This window comes from Perognathus longimembris, chromosome 17 (assembly GCF_023159225.1).
Source record: "Perognathus longimembris pacificus isolate PPM17 chromosome 17, ASM2315922v1, whole genome shotgun sequence".
NCBI classification, from domain to species: Eukaryota; Metazoa; Chordata; class Mammalia; order Rodentia; family Heteromyidae; genus Perognathus; species Perognathus longimembris.
Genome location: NC_063177.1, coordinates 48026961 through 48046864, shown reverse-complemented (window position 1 = coordinate 48046864; position 19904 = coordinate 48026961). Strand labels below are relative to the sequence as shown.

General features: G+C 40.7%; 1 protein-coding gene across 2 annotated transcripts in view; it reads right to left on the bottom strand.

Annotated features, from left to right (window-relative positions):
• Nucleotides 1-19113, bottom strand: part of Map2k6 (mitogen-activated protein kinase kinase 6) — a 107770-nt gene extending 88657 nt beyond the window's left edge. Inside the window, exon 1 of one of the 2 annotated variants that reach the window (XM_048365374.1) lies at nt 18788-19113. In XM_048365374.1, the coding sequence (XP_048221331.1) occupies nt 18788-18803 (16 nt within the window). In that variant the 5' untranslated portion in view covers nt 18804-19113. Of the gene's footprint in view, nt 1-18120; nt 18215-18787 lie in introns of those variants that run through there. The other variant, XM_048365375.1, reaches the window with a different exon arrangement.
• Between the last annotated feature and the right edge of the window lie 791 nt (nt 19114-19904).

The following is a 19904-nucleotide window of genomic DNA, read 5'->3' as shown; positions in this document are numbered from 1 at the left end:
TCTTCCAGAGCTGTTTACAGCCTAACGATTTAATGCTGTGTGCAGATTTACCTTTGTGGGTTTTTTTTTTCTTTACATCAATTCCAAATGCATACAATATCATTTACATGACTATTTCTTTTTAACACTGAGGGACAGCAGAGCTACACCAAAGAAGCTGTGAAGCTTCACCAAGCCAATGCTTTTCTTAAAGACTTTACAACCCTTCCTGGTCCTGTTTCACAAACCATTCTTCCACTGCCTCTATAGGTTATCTTTTATTCTTGGTACTATGAAAAATGGGTAACATCTTGTTTGGAAAAAAAAATCAAGAGTCATCTACATATAAATTCAGCTTCCTATCAAGGGCTTATTAAGTAGTTCCAAACTTCTACCAAACACAATTAAAAGAAAAAAAAATGAGTGCTCAGAGATCAAGGGGACTAAAAGGAGGTGAGAGGTTTGAAATATTTCATCTACTAGTGTTTGCTCATCTTAACTTTATTCTTCTGCATTGACACAGAATCTCTGTATAAGCTGTGTTTTCTCAAATGGGGCATCTCTATCACAGGATAGAACACAGTGGTTATCCAGCTACAGAGAAGGAATCTGAGACCCTAGGAGATTAGATGATATGGATGACATTACAGATCTAGTTAAAAACAAGTTAATGTGATCCTTTCTGATGTGTTGCTAAGTTTGTTGCTAAGAACTAAGTAAAGCTACAGATATAGATTGGGGAAATTGCAAGTTGACACAGAAGCAAAAATATAACACCAAAATAATGTGAGATGTGGAAGAGATCACTTTGCATCTAGTTTTGTCTTTCCTCCTCACCCGGGGTTCTCCTCCTGTCCTTCTGTAAGGCCTACAAACCTCTTTCCACTAGTAAGTCTGACTTCCCAAGATCCAAAAGGTCTTCAGCTCTAGAAGACAGGAGCTGCATTTCTGCTTCATAAAACCTGCAAAATGGCAAGGGCGAGAACATGGCAGCCAACGTGACCTCTGGCAGGAGGCAGATGGGGAGAGCCAGCAAGCTCCCCAGTTCTTGGCAGGCAGGGTTGTCAAGTTACTTTGCTAAAAAACAAAAAAATCCGAGTGGGAAACATCCTATCTAAATTTAAAAAACCATAAAATCAGAGCTCAAGACATGGCCTACAGCACAGGGGCAAATGCAAGTTGGCCCAAGGCCATCCAAGTGTCATGATGAGTTGTCAAATGGTAAAGTTAAACAGCTTGTGCCAACTCTTTTCCTAAGAATGAGGTTGGGATCTTTCTTTTTTCTTTCTTCTTTTCCTCCTCTTCTTCTTCTCATTGTGGGGGCTTGAACTCAAGGCCTGGGTGCTGTCCCTGAGCTCTTTGCTCAAGGCTAGCACTCTACCCCTTGAGCCACAGCTTCACTTCCGGTTTTCCGGTGGTGAATTGGAGATAAGAGTCTCATGAACTTTCGTGCCAAGGCTGGCTTCTAACTTTGATCTTTGATTTCCATCTTTGGATCTCAGCTCCTGAGTAGCTGGGGTTACAGGCATGAGCTACCAGTGCCTGGCTTTTTTTTTTTCTTTTTAATGCTGGTGCTAGGTCTTGAACTCAGGGCCTCACACTTTTACTTAGCCTTTTGGCTCTACCACTTGAGCCATAATTCCACTTCTGCCTTTTTTGCTGGTTAATTGAGGATAAAAATCCCTCGGACTTATCTGCCTAGTCTGGCTTTGAACTAGGGTCCTCAGAACTCAGTCTCTTGCGTAATAATGATTACAGGCGTGAGCCACTACACCAGCAACTTTTTTGTTTTCCTGATAAAGTTGGTCATAGACTTGCCAAAAGAAAGCTCTTCAAGGCAATTTGGCTCTTTATACCATAACAAATATTAACAAAAACTGTTGCTAAGGAACATAGATGTTGAGTTGAGTCTAAAATATAAAATTGCACTAATCTAGCTGCTAGGAGAAGCCCGCCCTCAGTAGTACTTCTTAGTATATTTCAGTCCAACACTGAAGGCCTCCAGACTGGCCAGATCTTCCCTACACCAGCCCCTGACAATTCTTCCTTCCTCATCTCTCACTGTTCGGCCAAGGACAGCCACTCTCCAACCACACAAAGCACTATTTAGATTTTTCTAGACTCGTGTAACACTTCACTTACTCTCAATACCCAATTCTCTCATTCCCTGTAATCTACCCCCCCAATCCTCTCATTCCCTGTGATCTACCCACCCAACCCACCCCTTTCCTTTGAGCTATCATTCACACCCCAATGATCAGTAGTGACATCTGCTATTCACCAGAGCATGCACATCTCGAAAGCAGGCCTCATCTCTGAGTGCTTCCCAGCAAACCACAGAGAAGAGCTAATAAAATGTCCAGTGGATGAATACATAGACGAAAGGCTATATGCATGATTGTACAGACCCCATTCAATCACCTGTTGACTGGATGAATAAACAGAGCTCCCTCTTGTTTTAAGTTCAAGCACCAGGGTCTAGCTTCTGTCTTTCTAAGAGGAATGCAAGGGCTCCCCAGAGTCAAAGCAGACTTTGGACTTAGCATCGAGACGGACCTGAGGTGCTCACATCAGCCCAGATGTGAGTTTCCGATCCCCTGCCATACCTGGGGCACCACTGCCTTTGCATTTCTAGATGCTTAATTTCTCTCCATAGTTGATCCATGTGATTATGAAGTTCCTTCTCCAAAGCCATGATCCCAAAGTCTTGTCTTTACATTTTGCCTGGTGGCTATTTCCCAGGCAACTGGTGACAAATATTCTTAGGCAACTGTCCCATCATTGGCCAACCTTGCATTTATTCCTTAACCATGATAAAAGAGCAGTGAGTTTTTTCTATGCTATTTGCTTGATTCAAGTGCATGAGTTCATTCATTAGTTGATATCTCCAGTGATATCAAAGGTAACATAGGCAACCATAATCTCTTCTTCCATTCACCCAGAAAATGAGCCAGTCTAAGCAGATGCATTTCCTCTAATAATAATTGCTTCAAGGGGCTGGGAATGTGGTTTAGCAGTTCTTGTTAAGAACCAAGGGCTGGAGGTATACCTCTGTGTTTCAGCAAGTGCACAGGACCTAGCTTCAGTCCACAGCAAGTGCAAAGGCTCTCGGTCCGTCCAGTCACCCACAGGTGAAAGGCCCTGCATTCAATCCTCAGCATCAGGAAACAAAAGAAATGATCAACATGGTAACTTCTTTTTATTTGTTTTAGACTAATAGCTTTTTCTAAAAATAAAGTTCATCTGGCTACAGATTCTTGGAGTTACTCCTTTTCCCTCATAAACTTCATTTTATTAGGTCTGGGACAATTTATTATATGGTAAGGATTCCCCCACCCCTAAGCTCTGTCCCCATCGCTATACATCAAAGTTCCTTATGACAACCAATGGGAGTGCTTTGTAGGTCTCAATACTGCTAAAGAGCAATTAACTTTGAAGAATCAATATAACAACACTGTGTGTGTGTGTGTGAGTGTGTGTGTCTGTGTCTGTGTGTCTGTGTGTATTGAGATAGGATCTTGCTAGAATTATTTTATATGTGTGTGCCAGGACTAATGCTTGAACTCAGACCTTTGCTTTCTCACTTGGTTTGTTCTGAATTTTTTGTTTGTTTTTTGTTGGTAGTAGGGCTTAAACAGTAGGCCTTGCCACTGTCCCTGAGTTTTTGTTTAAGGGTAATGCTCTACCACTTGAGCCACAGCTCCAATTCTGGCTTTTGGGTGGTTAATTGGGGATAAGAGTCTCATGGACTTTCCTTCAATCTATGATCCTCAGATCTCAGCCACCTGAGTAGCTAGGAAAGCTACAAAGTTTCTACTCTAGCACACCCAATGCAGAAACATTCAATCTGTCATTAATGACAGAAAACCCAAAGAACAAGCAGGTGATCTGCTTCAGTATCACAGAGCAAGACTTACATTCTCTCTCAAAGCACACACCAGGGTCTCCTATGCCATATCAATCACAGACACATACAGGCTTCACAATCTTCCCAAGGTAGAGTTAGGAGCATGGCTTTCCTCAGTATCCTGAAGCATCTTGTACAAGAACTTACCTATCTGTTACCCATAGTTGCACTGATGTTTGATTTCCACATTGTGGGGTTAAAACTAAGTCCCCACAGAATTAATATGTTGAAGTTCTAACTCCTAGCACTTCAGAATGTGACCTAAGGGGGGGGAGGGGAGGTGTTACATATAATTAACTGAGATGATGTCACTGGAGGAATGTGGGTCCCTGTTTCAGTATAACTGGCTTCCTTATTTAAAAAAAGGTGGGGGGGATTTGGATCAAGACACAGATAGAGAATGCCAAAGTAACAAGAAGGAAAAGATCTGGGTGGTGATTCCGTAGGGAAAGTAATATCAAAGCCAGTAACTCAGAAGCTAGGGAAGAGGCCTGAAGCAGATTCTTCCATATAGCCCTCTGCAGGAAGAGGTCAATTCTACGGCCAACTTGACCTTGGACTTCTAACCTCCAGAATTGTCAAGGTAGCACGCTCTATACCAGCTGTCTTGACACACCAATATAATCCACTCAACCGAAAGTTCTCTCGAGGTAGAAATAGGATGTCATTCATCTCTGTGTCTACCCAACATGGGTAATGGGGCTAGCAGATTTGTAATGCTTGTTAAATTCAACCATAAAGGAGAGACAGCCCTCCACCTCTCACACTTTTCTCAACATGGACCAGTCTGCTTAGATGGTCACATCAGAAAGGCTGAGATTGGATGGGGAAAATGGTCCTAACCCAAATAGATCAGATTTTTCTCCATCTCATTCATAAACCAGCTCCAGAATTAAATCTGTATTTTCTCTATAAAAAAAAAAAAACAAACAGAAGCTCATTCAAGGACAAACAACCAAGTTGAGAGGATTTGGCAAGCCGGTTGGATGAAACAATATAGCTGACAGGTCTCATCTACCTGGGATGCGGAGACCCTGGGACCATGGGACACTGGGACACTAGGATAGAAACTCTCTATAACTACACACAAAGGTGAGGTAAACACTGCCCCATGGCTTGCACAATTCTGACTGGGGAAGACTGGGCTCAGACACACCCCTTCACCCACTGTACTGACTCTGGTTGTATGAAGTCACTGAGGAGAAAGATGATAATCCTAAATTCATGGATAGTACTAAGGTCATGGATAGGCGGGCCACTGTGATCCCCCAAACTGAAGGTCACTTTGAAACCAAGGTAACCATGGGAAATAATGTATTCTATCCATTATATTCAGTCAATTTATCTTTAAGTATATTGGCAGGCATGTATTTATAAATGTATATGTGCTTCTTTGCCAGAATTCAGTATCATACTTGAGAGTGAGCTGAGCAAAACAAAGAACCTTCTAGAGCAACACTCTTTTTTTTTTTTTTTTAGCCAGTCCTGGGGCTTGGACTCAGGGCCTGAGCACTGTCCCTGGCTTCTTTTTGCTCAAGGCTAGCACTCTGCCACTTGAGCCACAGCGCCCCTTCTGTATATGTGGTGCTGGGGAATTGAACCCAGGGCCTCATGTATACGAGGCAAGCACTCTTGCCACTAGGCCATATCCCCAGCCCCTAGAGCAACACTCTTAAGACAAAGTGAGAATTCACAAGGACCTTGAGCAGTGTCCCTCCTCTTAAACTGGTTTCAGATGATTCTAGGGAAGGGGAAAAGAACTAAGAAATGCAAGAGGCAGGTTGGCACATTGCAAAGTTATAAAAACTGAAGTGAAAATTACAGCTGTGGTCATGTGCAGGAAGTTATTCCCTGACCTGGCTAGATGTTGACTGCTGAAGCAAGAGCTTGCTTATATAATTACAGTGTGTCTATAAACCTGGCTGATATGATGACTTGTTTAACTATTAACCTCTAGATCTCCTGGAGTTTCCACAACCTGAAAACACCTAAAAGTATGAGATACTATATAATTATTCCATTTTTAGCCTATAGTAATCATAAGCAAAAAAAAAAGTAAAATAAAAACAGTATTTATCTTCAGGAAGAAAAAGGAAATTCTTAGGAAATATAAGTAAAGGCTTTTAAACTCTAGATACTGTGTTAGAGGAGGTTTTTATTTATTTGTCTTTATTTTTATTTATTTTTCTGGTACTGGGGCTTGAACTCAGGAGCTAGGCACTGTCCTTTAGCTTCTTTTGTCAAAACCAATCCCCTACCTTTTAAACAACTCACAGGATTTTCCTATCTGGGCTGGCTTGAACTGTAATCATCAGAACTAAGGCTTCAAAATAGCTAGGATTACAGGCCTTAGTCTCCAGCACCTAGCCTACTCTGTTGCTTTTAAAGAATTGTTCCTGAACATCATTTTTTTAAATTCTAAGAAATCTGCTCTGCCTAGTTATTGTAACTAGATATTAGAAGCCAAGATTCCTTCCTAAACTAAGCACTAGTGACTCATGCCTGCAATCCTAGCTACTCAGGAGGCTGAGATCTGAGAATTGTGGTTCAAAACCATCCCAAGCAGGAAAGTCTGTGAGACTCTTATCTCCAATTAATCACCAAAAAAGCCAAAAATGGAGCTATGGCTCAAGTGGTAGAGCACTAGATTTGAGCACAAAGAATCCTAAGAACAGCACCCAGGCCCTGAAGTGAGTTCAAGCCCTAGGAGTAGAAAAAAAGGAAAAGGAAAGTAGATTCACATGACTTCCTGCCAATTTCCACTTAGAACAATGTCTTAAACATAATCAATAACCAAAAGTTTGTTTCTTGAACAAACTTCTTATTCAAGTTCTCTCTTTAGGTAAGTCCAGGGTGTTTGGGATTTTCTTTTTCTTTGTTGTCAAATGGTAAAGGAATAGAAGATTCAGGAAGGAATGAATAAAGAGAGAGACTACCTTGAAAGGCTTCATATATCATCTAAAAGGTGGTTCTGCTTACTTCCTGCACAAATCATTTCTGTGTTTCTTACCCTTCTGTTCCTGAATTCTAGCCTTATCTTTCTAACTCATTCCACTTTGTGTGGGATTAGAAGAGTGAGAATAAAAGAAGGAAATAAATAACTCATCATTCAATATCCAAACTTTTTCATTTCCCATGGATGGCAAATTGAAAAAAAAAATGGGTATGGACTCTTCCATTTGGACTGGAAGGAAAGGCAAGAAAGAATTCATTGGTTCTAAAAAACCAAATTCATTCCCTTCTACCTCCTCTACCACCAAAAAAATAATTAATGTCAGGTGCCTTCACATTAACCAGCAAGAGGGAAGCTGTGGAGGGGTGGTTTCGTTCATCATTTCAAGGAAACTGCACTTGTTCTGCTTACATAGAAATATCCAGGAAGAACGAAATTACCTAAGCCAAAAGAGAGCTACAGTTGGCTATGTTGTGTTTTAAAGCAATCCACATTAGATATGCAAGGAAACACAATAAGTGGCAATCACTTAGTTTCTGTGTGATATCACCTCCAATCAATGAATGGAATCAATCATTGTTGTAACATAAAGTTCTAGCAGATACACCTCAGTATCTATCAGTAGACTAATTACAGTCAGCCTCCTTCAACCAAGGGTAAGTTTAGACTTAGAATGCCACCTTAAAAGTCAGAATGAGTCAGACTCAGAATTCTGTAACCAGACACTTAAAGGGACACATGTCAGTCTCTCCATTTAGAAGGTGAAGAAATGTAAAAGCCAAATACAAGTCAATCCCACTTAATTGCCTGGAATTTCCAAATCTACTCAAATTCCTATGGAATCAGATAACATTGCTTATTGCCCACCATGTCTTTTGTGCAATGGGTTCCATAAATATAGTATCTCAGATTCTGGAATCTGGCAGACCTAGAATGATGCTTGCTCTTGCTCTCTCTCTCTCTCTCTCTCTCTCTCTCTCTCTCTCTCTCTCTCTCTCTCTCTCCCTCTCTCCCTCTCTCCCTCTCTCTCTCCCTCCCTCTCCCTCTCTCTCCCTCTCCCTCTCTTCCTCTCTCTCTCTCTCTCTCTCTCACACACACACACATCAGCCTTACAACAAAGCCAGCAAGTTCTTAACTTCTCTGGCCTCTGTTCGTTCATCTCCAAAATGGCGTACCACACCCACTGAACAGTGCTGAGAGTTAACGATAGAATTCACGCCCATCAACTAAGCACAGAATCTAGAACACAGAAAGAATCCACAGCAGTAATACCATCTGGGATGGTAGGAGTCAGAATTTCGTGGTAGGTAATTTAAGTTACCCTCATTTTGGATATGACAAACAAATCTGTGCTCCTCCAAGTAAAGCCACTCCATCTTCATGTGCCGTCACCTTCCCTTACTTCCAGAATCTTTATCACCAACCTTCCTTCCTACATACCCACCATCCCTGTGACTTAACTGTATGCAAAAGGCCAAAGTTGTCATTAACCCCCATCTAAAGGGTTAGCAAGTTCTTGTAAAAACCCAACGACAACAAAACGATTTTTAACGTTTGTGGAGACGATAACCAGAGCCCTCTCTTTTGAAGATGGAGAATGTGCTGTCATGAAGAGAGACTTTCATCTTCACCCAAAGGAAACAGTGGGACCTCTGAGCTCTATGGTGATGATAATCAACAAAGTCTGAGCAATGGTGACACTGTGAAGAGTTGTGTTTTTTTTTTTTCATTTGTTTTCTGGACAAAAACATAGAATTAAGAAAAAGGGAGGATGAAGAGAATAAGGAAGATTAATGGAGAGCTTCTCAGTACAGGGCAAAGAAAAGAAATATTAAGCCAACAGGAAGAACACAGCTAAGAGGAAAGGACCCCTGGATGGACAAAAGGAGATGGGTGGCTTATTACAGCAGAAATGTGCAATGACCTAAATTCTCCTAAGTGGGAGAAACACCACTCAGGCATTTCCTGTGCGCTGGCTGCAGAGGTGGCTGGAGAAAGAGGACCTATGTTAACAACTTTCGGTGATAATCAAAAGGAATCGCAATCTGGGAGCCCTCCCTCAAAAGACCCCACACTTATTGGGCTCCTAGCTACTCAGGAGACTGAGATCTGAGGGTCTAGGTTCAAAGCCAGCCTGCACAGAAAAGTCCTTGAGATTCATATCTCCAATTAACCACCAGAAAACCAGAAGTGGCGCTGTGGCTCAAAGTAGTAGAGCGCTAGCCTTGAGCTGAAGAGCTCAGGGACAGTGCCCAGGCCCAGAGTTCAAGCCCCATGACTGACAAGAAAAAAGAAAGAAAAAAGACCCCACATGCTTCAGTTGAATAAAATCATAAAGAATAGGGTCAGCCAACACGTTCTGGAAAGAACCAAATAGTGGATATTTATGGCTTTGTAGGACATACTGTCTCCATTTTAACTGTTAAACTCTACCAAAAGGAACCATGGAAAATGGTAAACATAACCAACCATAGCTGTCTTACAATACAACTTTATATATGGGCACTGAATTGGAATGCTATGTAATTTTCTTATGTCATGAAACTATCATCTTGTTTTACAATCATTAGTGAAGTGAAAACTGGTATCAAAATTCAAGTTAGATGAAAGAATTACTTCCAATGTTCTCTATCACAGCAGAGTATAGTTCACAGAGGCTTTCTGTTTTGTTTTGTTTTTTCCTAATGTTTTCGAGGTACTGGGGTTTAAACTTAGGGTTTATGCTTGCTGGGATGGCACTCTACCATGTGATTCATGCCTCCAGCCCAACTTTTTGTTGGTTATTTTGAAGATGAAGTCTAGATAACATTTCTGCCCAGACTGCCCTAAAGCCACATTTCTCTAGGACTCAATCTACTGGCCAGCTAAGATTATAGGCATGAGCTACCAGCACTTAGCCTACAACAATTTATATATAATTCAAATAACTAGAGAAGTCTTTTAAAGACCTCAATATACTGAAATGATAGTTACATGAAGAGATGGAAATGCTAATTCCTCTAATTTAATCATTATCCAAGGTGTACACTTGATGAGGTAGCATACTACACCCCTAAAATAAGCAAGACTATTATGTTAACTACACAATAAAAGCTAGGGCTAGGAGGTAGCTCAGTAGTTGAGCACATGCTTAGTTAGCATGCATGATGCCCTAAATTCAATCCCTGACACCTCCAAAATAAAGGAGGGTGCTTTAGCTTAAAAACATGTAGAGCTGTATGTAGTTGGCCCAGAGGATGTAGTAGTTGGCCAGGGGTTATAACCAGCGATCAGTCAGGCTGGCTGTATATCCTGCCTCTTCCTTTGGCCTGTTCTACTACAAAAAATTGTCAACACTGGTTAATTTCTTTATCTGTAAATGAAGGATAGCAGTGTCTTCCTGTGGGGTTTATGTGACATGAGAACACTAGACATGAAAATTGATGGGTAAACAGTGGCGAGGAGGGGCTGGGAAATGTGGCTTAGCAGTAGAGTGCTTGTCTAGCATGCATGAAGCCCTAGGTTTGATTCCTCAGTACCACATAACCAGAAAAAACCAGAAGTGGTGCTGTGTCTCAAGAGGTAGAATACTAGCCTTGAGCAAAAAGAAGCCAGGGACAGTGCTCAGGCCCTGAGTCCCAAGCCCCAGGTTTGGCAAAAAAAAAAAAAAAAAGAAGAAGAAGAAGATGAAGAAGAACAGAGAGAGAGAGAGAGAGAGGAAGAGGGAGGGAGGGAGAGAGGAAGGGAGGGAGGGAGGGCAAGCAAGCTAGCAAAGAATCACTTAACCCTCAGATCTGTTCAGAAAGTATATGTATGGGAAAAACCACCCTTCAGTCATTCTAGGTTGCTTTGATATTCTTCTTGCAACTTACAAATAACCAAACAAACAATGTAACTATTAATGTAAATAAGGAAACACAGGAAGGAAATTACATTGTAACTTAATTACCTCAGCCAGGAGCAAGTAGCACATTCTGAGATCTAAGAATCAGGGTTCAAAGCCAGACCAGGCAGGAAAGTCTGCAAGATTCTTCAATTAACCATGAAGAAGCCAGAAGTGGAGGAGTGGCTCAAATGGTAGAGTGCCAGCCTTGAGTGAAAAAGCTAAGGAACTGTGCCAAGGCCCTGCATTCAAGCCCCAGTACTGTTGCAATAACAACGATAATGGATTAATCTAATTACCTCAAATTTTGTATAACTTTAGGGAAAACATGATAGCTATTCTTACTGATGCAAAATAATTTCATTGTCAGGTATTTATTGAGCACCTATTATTTGCAAGCAGAACATTCAAAGAGCTAAAGATGGAAAGACGTACAAGAACTTTACCAATGCCGCAGTGGCTTTCAAGGGAAGTGGCCCATGAAAGACAAGCAATAATTACAGAGAATAAAACTCAAGGCCCTTCTACATAGGCACTCGGAATCAAAATGACTGCAGCTATGAAATTTCTTTTGGCAGAAGATTGGTAGGAATCCCTACCACCATAATTTATGTATCATCTTTTTCTTTTTCTTTTCCTTTTTGTGGCCAGTCTAGGACACCATCCCTTAGCATTTTCTACTCAAAACTGGCACTTTACCACTTGAGCCACATCTTCACTTCTGGCTTTTTGGTGGTTCACTGGAAATAATAACTCTCATGGACTTTTCTGCCCTGAACTGGCTTCGGATCTCAGCCTTCTGAGTAGGTAGGCTTATAGGTGTGAATCACCTTTGCCTAGCTGTTTCATCATTTCTTGAGGAAAAAAAAAAACAGTAATAATAATCTCTGCTGATTCAACTATTATACCTCTGCTTGACAGACTTTTCCACATAAAAACAGAAAAGTGTAGTATATACTAACAGTTCTGAAGGGTGTCTTTTTTTTACTATAAATGTGAATTTGTTATAAATGTGAATTTTTAAATTATAAATGTTAGTGTGTGTTTTAGTAAAAAGAATCTGGAGAACTAAGTTTTCTTAGGACTGTCAGGTCTTCAGGTAAACTGCTCATTGCTGTACATCAGTAGAATGAAGTTCTTGGGTTATAAAATTATTTCACGTCCCTAAATTCCATCACAGAATATTAAGCTGCAAAAATGGGCATGTATTATGAACGGTCAAGGAAATGCTCACCTAGGTGGGTCTAGTCGCTCATGCTTATTATAATCTGCACTACTCAAGAGGCTGAGATCCAGAGAATCATAGTTAAGGCGAGCCCCAAGGAAGAGAAGTCTAGAAGACTGCATTGCCAAAATAAGCAGCAAAAAGCCATTCTAGAGGCATGGGTCAAATGGCAGAGCCCCAGCTATGGTCAAGTTCAAAGCCCACAGTTCAAACCTGGTTCCAGCAAACAAGAAGGAGGAGGAGAGGAAAGAAAGAACAGAGGGGAAGAGAAAGGAGGGAGGGGGGCTGGGAATATGGCCTAGTGGTAAAGTGCTCACCTCGTATACATGAAGCCCTGGGTTCGATTCCTCAGCACCACATATATAGCAAAAGCCGGAAGTGGCACTGTGGCTCAAGTGGCAGAGTGCTAGCCTTGAACAAAAAGAAGCCAGGGACAGTACTCAGGCCCTGAGTTCAAGCGCCAGGACTGGCAAAAACAAAACAGAAAAGAGAAAGGAGGGAGAGAGGGAGGGCAGGAAAGAAAAAAAAGAAAGGAAGGTATATCCTGACTGACTTAGAGAACTTTGGAAGCCATCAGAAACCCATCAAAATCAGTCCTAGCCTTAATTATTCTAACAAATCTAGGAAAAAGTAACTTTTTAGCTAGGCATTACACTATAGAAATGAAGAAGCTATAGATATGAAATTATTATGCAACAATGAACATAACACAACAAGATGCTATGTGGGAATTATTTATAAAACTAAAGAAAATACCTGACTTCTATAACTGTCACCCCTCTGTGCATCATCTTTACAATAACAATTTTTAATTCGATAAGCCACGCACTAGTGGCTCACATCTATAATCCTAGCTACTCAGAAAGCAGAGATCTGAGGATCAAGGTTCGAAGCCAAACTGGGCAGGAAAGTCAGAGAGACGCTTATCTGCAATTAAAGTCAAAGAAAAAAGCCAGAAGTGGCACTGTGGTTCAAGTGGTAGAGTACTAGCTATGAACAAAAAGGAGCTTACCAACAGTGCCCCAAGCCCAGAGTTCAAGGCCCAGGACTGGCAAAAAAAACAAAAATAAAAATAAATTCAAGGAAAGACAACTGAAAGAACAGAAATGAGGTTGTTGTTTTTTTTTCCCCCCAGAGTGGAATTTAAATCACATCATTACATTTTTTCTTATTACTACTATGTGAGTCTGGATAGCTATAAGCAGTATAAACAAAATGAGTTTGTAAAATATGTGATATTTACACAGGACATTTGGTTTAAATTAAAAATAGAACTCAGCTAGAAATTAAATTATATAGATGCATACATCCTGACTTCCAATCCATAACTGATTCACCTCTACAGACCTAGGATTTTTCTGGCCTGACAATAATTTGATCCTCAAATTCAAATTTTAAAAATACCCTTTATGAGGAAAAAGAAGCAATTCAAACACATGAAACACAAATGTCCAAAAAAATGTTAAAAATAACTAAACTCACTACTAAAAAACACAAGTAAGAATGGAGTTGGAATACAGATAAATAGATAGACAGGTAAGTGGATACAGATTTTGTTGTTTGTGCTGCTACTGGGTCTTAAATGCAAAGCCTGGGAGCTCTCTCTTCGCTTTTCCCTTCAAGCCGGCACTCCACACGTGAGCCATAGCTCTACTTGCAGCTTTGTGGTGGTTCATCGGAAATGAGAGTCTCACAGACTCTTCGCGGGGCTTGGGTTTGAATCACCATGGCTCAGCTGTCAGCCTCCTGTATAGCCCGTATCCAGCTCAAAATACTTTTTAATCAAATTGGCAACGTTTTGGTTTTTTTCTTTTCTGTTTTCAAGGTACAAGAAGCAGGATTGAGAAAAAAAACAACAACAACAACACAGTCTTCCCAGAGAACAATTTCTTTGGCAATATTTTCCATAACGTATGAAAGGCATAGCCCACTGGCAGACATCACAGCTGACTGCTCTGGAGGGCATGTGGAAAACAGCTCCACGCATGCTCTTTGACCCAGCACTTACACACCTAGGGATGATTTTAAAGAAATGACTGGGTGAATGTGCAGAAAATATTTAGAACCTTGCATTGTTGTAAATAAAACACATGAGTGTGCAAAGGGAGACTGAATACATACAAATCAGCATTCTTACAACTATAAAACATGCAGTGTGGCAGAGAATGAAATACAATTGTATCCCGATGGAAAGATGTCCAAGATACATGCGTGGTATTGTACCACAAAAGGGCAAGTTGGGAAATACCACATACAATAAAATAATAGATATAAATATGCACAGACAAGTGAAAAAACATGCACAGTAACTAGCTCTTGGTGGTGTGACACTGAATTGAGTTTTACATTCTTATCAAGAATTTCCCTTTGGTTTCAGTTTTTCAGTGAGGGTATATCATTTTTATAACAATAAAAATGCTATTCCAAGGGCTGGGGATATAGCCTAGTGGCAAGAGTGCCTGCCTCGGATACACGAGGCCCTAGGTTCGATTCCCCAGCACCACATATACAGAAAACGGCCAGAAGCGGCGCTGTGGCTCAAGTGGCAGAGTGCTAGCCTTGAGCGGGAAGAAGCCAGGGACAGTGCTCAGGCCCTGAGTCCAAGGCCCAGGACTGGCCAAAAAAAAAAAAAAAAAAAAAAAAAAAAATGCTATGCCAAGCCAGTAGCTGGTGCTAGCTATTCAAGAGGCTGAGATATGAGTATCACAGATCATAGCCAGCCCAAGCAGGAAAGTCCTTGAGATTCTTATCTCCAGTTAACCACCAAAAAAGCTGAAAGTAGAGCTGTGTTCAAGTGTTTAGGGATAAGTTCAGGGATAGTGTCCTGGCCCTGAGTTCAAGCTCCAGGACTACTTTAAAAGGAAAAAAAAAAGCTATTTTCAAAAGATAGGGAAAATAACAGGAGGGGGAGAGGGTTAGGAGAAGAGTCGTACATTCACTGCTAGTAATTCACCTTCTGAAATTTAGTGTAAGACAATAATGTGTCACTACAATGACCATCGTGGCAATATTCATAAGTATTAATACATATTAATGAATAATTGATAAATATGAACAACAGTGTGTCAACATTGACAAACATTAATGTATTATTAAGCATTAAGATTCTGTTTAACTGCAATAGAACTGGGTGTTATGAATATAGAAATATATTAGCTTGGAAATATTTCACAGTATATTGATGCAGGAAATGAAAGGGAACTAAAACGATTTTACACTCATTCTGGATTTTTTTCATTCATAGATACATAGACAATACATAAGTAGACAGACAGACAGACAGATGGGTTAGAATAAACACCCAAAGGATATATGCCAAAATGTATACCTCAGTAACTAGCCATTCTTATCATCTTCATCTGTCAAATATTTCTATAACAAAACATGTATCATTTAACATACTTGTTGTTTTTACAATTTTAGGTTTGGAAAAAAAATCTTTGTACATTTGCCAAGTTTTATAATACTAGGGAGGAGTTAAAATGATCCCAACCTGTGAACAACAGAACCTTGAGCGTGTACTGTCGGCGAAAGGTGCCACCCAGAGACCCTCCCCAAAGCCCCCTTCAGCCAATGGACTTCACACTGCAAAGAACTGAAAACAACATCCCAACAGAACAAGTCAGGAGACCCATGGTACCTATTCTGATTCTGTGTCCTGAGATGTACGGGAGTTATAAAACATACTGGCTCGGATTACAGGCTAAGCGTGACAAGGCCGTCTGGTACAACCTAACAAAGGAATTTACACAGAAAGAGAAATGTACACATCTCCTTTCCCAGGCTGGCATGAATCACAGAAGCACAGCTCTCGGTAGGGTTAGGTGAGTCTTCAACTCTCCGTGCTTCTGAATTTCACAGTAGAGCTATTTCTTACATGACTGACTTAGTACAACAGCAGACTTAAAAAGAAAAAATCAACTGCTGTTCCCGAAGGTGACTTGGAAGAGAAGTGAGAAACAGTGTATTTTAACTGGGTCAAACTTTCTGCCTAGTTTTCAGGTGAACTGGGAGATGCCAGATTCCTCTTGTCCCACACTCCCCCTCTTCCTCCCTCCCTCCCTCTCAAGACCATTCTGGCTGATAACAATAGTTGTTGGTCTGTTGGGGTTTTTTCCCCCCTCTCCTGGCTAGTATAGATGACACATTTTTTCCTGTAGTTTGTCTTCCTGTAATGTTCAGGAATTCCTGCACTTTCTGGATGCCCTTCCTGTTAACTCGCATTTCAGATTTCCTCAAAAAGTATATTCCTGTTTTAATATTTGAAAGGGTGGGGAGGAGGCAGCTCAACACCAGACACCTAATATAAACAAGGTGAAAAGCAATATCACCTAAAGTTACAACTGTGGAAAACAAAATTTCTTTTTAAGAAGTTCTTTCTGGGAACCTCAACAGTTGGTAACACTAAGAAGAAGTGACCCAGTCCTTCCAGCTTACAGGCAGTCTGTAATTCTTTGCCTCTGCCGGGCCTTAAATTAGAGGTCTGTAAAAGAGAATTATAGTGATCTAGAAAGTTCATTAAAAAAAAAAAAAAGTCCTGGAATTGAATTTAACATGTTGTTAAATTCTCCAACACGGGGAGATTGTATCCACCTTTCACTTTTCCACTCATTTCATTTGGCTAGCATATTAGAAAGAAGTTTAGTACTGTAAAAATCGTTTTGGCCATTTGAGGTTAGCCTCTTGGCTGAATGAAGCTAATTCCCCATTTCAAACCCATGCCAAGTTTTCTTTGCCATTTCAAAAATGCCATTTCACCCTTTTCTGTTCTTTTTTATTTTTCCACCAATACTTTTTCCTTTTGGAAGAAAAACTCCATGTTTGTATCAGATACACTTTCCAAACAGTTCAGAAAGCCCAGCCAGGTAAATGGAAACTGATTGGAAGGATCATCTGTCTAATCCAATACCAGCACACCCTCAATGGCACTGTCTGCTTCCCAGGGGCAAAGCTTGCTCTCCTAAGAAGCTTTACCTTCTGAGCACACCAGAAATAGGCAGAAAGAACTGCCATTGAATTGAGCCCCTCTGGTCCAGAGAACAAAACTTACAGTCCACACTCTTTTCATAAGACCTGTTGACTCGTCCCCCTACATACAAGAATCTGGAAGCTCCAACAGGCATTGATTCTATAGTCGTCCTCTTATTTAGTGTTTTAGGACAAGGGAAAGAAAGACCTGCTTCCACCAACAATATGATAAGTTCCTTGGTGGAAAAGAGTGCATGTTAGATACTCTAGGGTTATCCCCCCGATTCCATCCACACAAAAGTCCATACAAGTATGTCTGCACATACATCTACACAAATGCATGCATAGACACCTACAGAAAAATGTATATCATGCTAAGGAGTGGATGTTTGCCAAATAAACAGTAGTTAGATGCCACCACTTCAATATCCCATGGAGAAATGGACTCCCTCTTCAGAACTATTATTTCCCAGGTTCAATTAGAGTTTAGATTTTCTTTACTTGAGGGGCATCTCCACCTTAAAAGGCCAATCCCGAGGTTCTAAGGCCCTCCTGGTTTTTCAGAATTTCATTCTCCCCCCTAATACTCAAAGAGAAGCAGAGTTCTCCTCTGGAATCCAGAGAATCATCATTTCTTCTCGGGCTCAGCTATGTGACTTTCATCAAGTAGAATTAAAAAGTGGGGCAACTGCAAATAAAAGTAGCAGGGAAGAAAAGAAAAAAAAAAGCTTATTTGATACTTTAATACTAGTTGTCCCAGGGTGCCTGAGCATACCTAAATTACCTCCTTTCCCCATATTCTCAGGTAGCAGGTTCTCTATGAAAAAGAAGGAATTGTTCCGAAACAGGTGACTAACGGGTCCCCCCAGGTATCTGACAGCACCCCCTCAAACTCATTTCACATTAAGATTGACTGAAGTTCATCCTCTCTTGCCCTCCCCCCAGGATTAAATTAAGCCAGGAAAATGCAACTTTGAAAATTTTTTTTAAAAAAAAAGAAAAAAAATAAGGGAGAGGAAAGATGGAAAGAAAGAAAGTCACTTTAACTCTGAACTTCTGAACTATTATAGCTGATTAAATATATGCCCTTAAACACTTAAAAGATTGCATTATGGTTGCAGTGCAACAGAACAGTTTTCCCCCTAATATTACCGCCCCCCCCCCCCCCGCAAACATCCCCCAAATAAGCAATCACATCAACGGTTCCCACAGCTACCTCTAAATACCTTGAGCCAATAAGCAGTTGGTGTGTTAAGTGCAAAATCTCGGGAGAGCAAGACTTCTTGCCTGCCTTTTCTTCTTTTTTTTTTTTTTTTAATATGCTGTTCTCCACACTTCACCTTTACTTCCTTTAAAAATCAAGTCGCCTAATGTTCAAAGCGAAATCGGTGGAAATTTAACTAAATACTGGCACCCCAACGGGTTTATTCCCAAAAGAATATACGGTTGCATTAATTTCCTCGTACTTTCACTCAAGTTTTACCTTTCATCTTCACCTCCAGACTTCTGAAAAGTTTGTATTACTGTTGCACACAAAATGCCTTATAATGTCTGTGCATGCTAAATAATTATACAATTATATAAAGCATTGCACATTTACACTCTACCAACCTGCTGTATCTCTCCTGACTGTGCAAAAGGCAAAAAGAGCTCACTAATCCTAGCAGAAGAATGCAAATAACGTCAATGCACAGCTGAACTGCAAGCCCTGCCTTACAGGAACTCTCTGTGTCTGCAAAAAAAAAAAGACACATACTAAACAGGAAATGCAACTGAGCTGTGGAAAACCTCAAACTTAAAAATGCAATCACAAGGCGAAAATTGCACCCATGCATTCGTAAATGCATGCATAACCCTTTGCATTTTTTGCAAGTAATGCAAATAGCCTCTTACCTTTCGACTGAGACATTTTCCCCTTTGCCTTTGATGGGGGAGGGGAAGCACAAAAGACTTTGCCTTGCTTCTCTTCTGTAGCTAGTTTTGCAACAAAGATGCAAACTGTAGGCGTGCAATCTTCATGCAAGTGGAGTTTCTCTTGACCGATGCAGCAGATGGAGTTTCAGGGAATCAAGATGGAAATGCACACCTTGCAAAACAGACTGGAAAGTGATTTTCCTTCCAGTTGCAACGTTAGGGAAGGCTGTGCTGCAGCTACATGATGGGCCAGGGCTGGCAGCTAAAAGCTCCAAACTTGGAACTGAGTATCTTAGTGCGCAGACGTCCTTCCTGCGAAGGCCGCGGGCGCTTCTGGGTAATGTAGTTCCCATGTGGAGTCCACGGGGCTCTGATTTAAGGAAACGTGGTCTAGTTTCTGGCTGACGGAGGAGACTGGGCGCCACCAAGACAGGTGCTAATAAACCAGTAGATAACACACTCAGTAATAAGTGAACGATGGGGGGGGGGGGGGGGGGAACATGACAAGGCTAACAAGAAAAAGCTTCTGAAACCACAGCTTCAGACTCTTAAGGTAGCTAAAAAGTTTTTAGGGTTCTTTTAGGTTAAGTGTGCATGTTCTATGTGTTCACTTCGCTTTTTAACACCTGTGTAAGGTCCCTGCCATTGGACAGTTCATTAAAACACCTCCCACTTAAAAGAGTAAAAGAAAACAAGAATTTTTTTCCTCACATGGAACCTTTGCTAATTTAACTCTGCAGAGAAAAAAAAAAAAATGCACTTTAGTTACCAAAGGATCCAGGTAAGTTATTTTCAATGTCAGGCTGAGGTGGGAAGATTGAAGCATTCTCATTTTGAAACTGGGAAAAAGCATCCTTTTTTTTTTTTTTTTTTAAGTTGCCTCTTCCAATTTCTTCCAGAGGAAACTTTGCATTTTATATGTGTAGGCCAATCTTAGTGATGTTAAGATAGCTCCATTTTTTTTCTGATTCTTTTCACCTCAGGCAGATGGGAATTGAGAGGGAAGTGTCCATAAAAAAACAACAACAACCCTAGGTGGAAATTTTCAGTGAACCAAGCTGAATATCTTCAATGTATTCCATAAGATCAACAGATC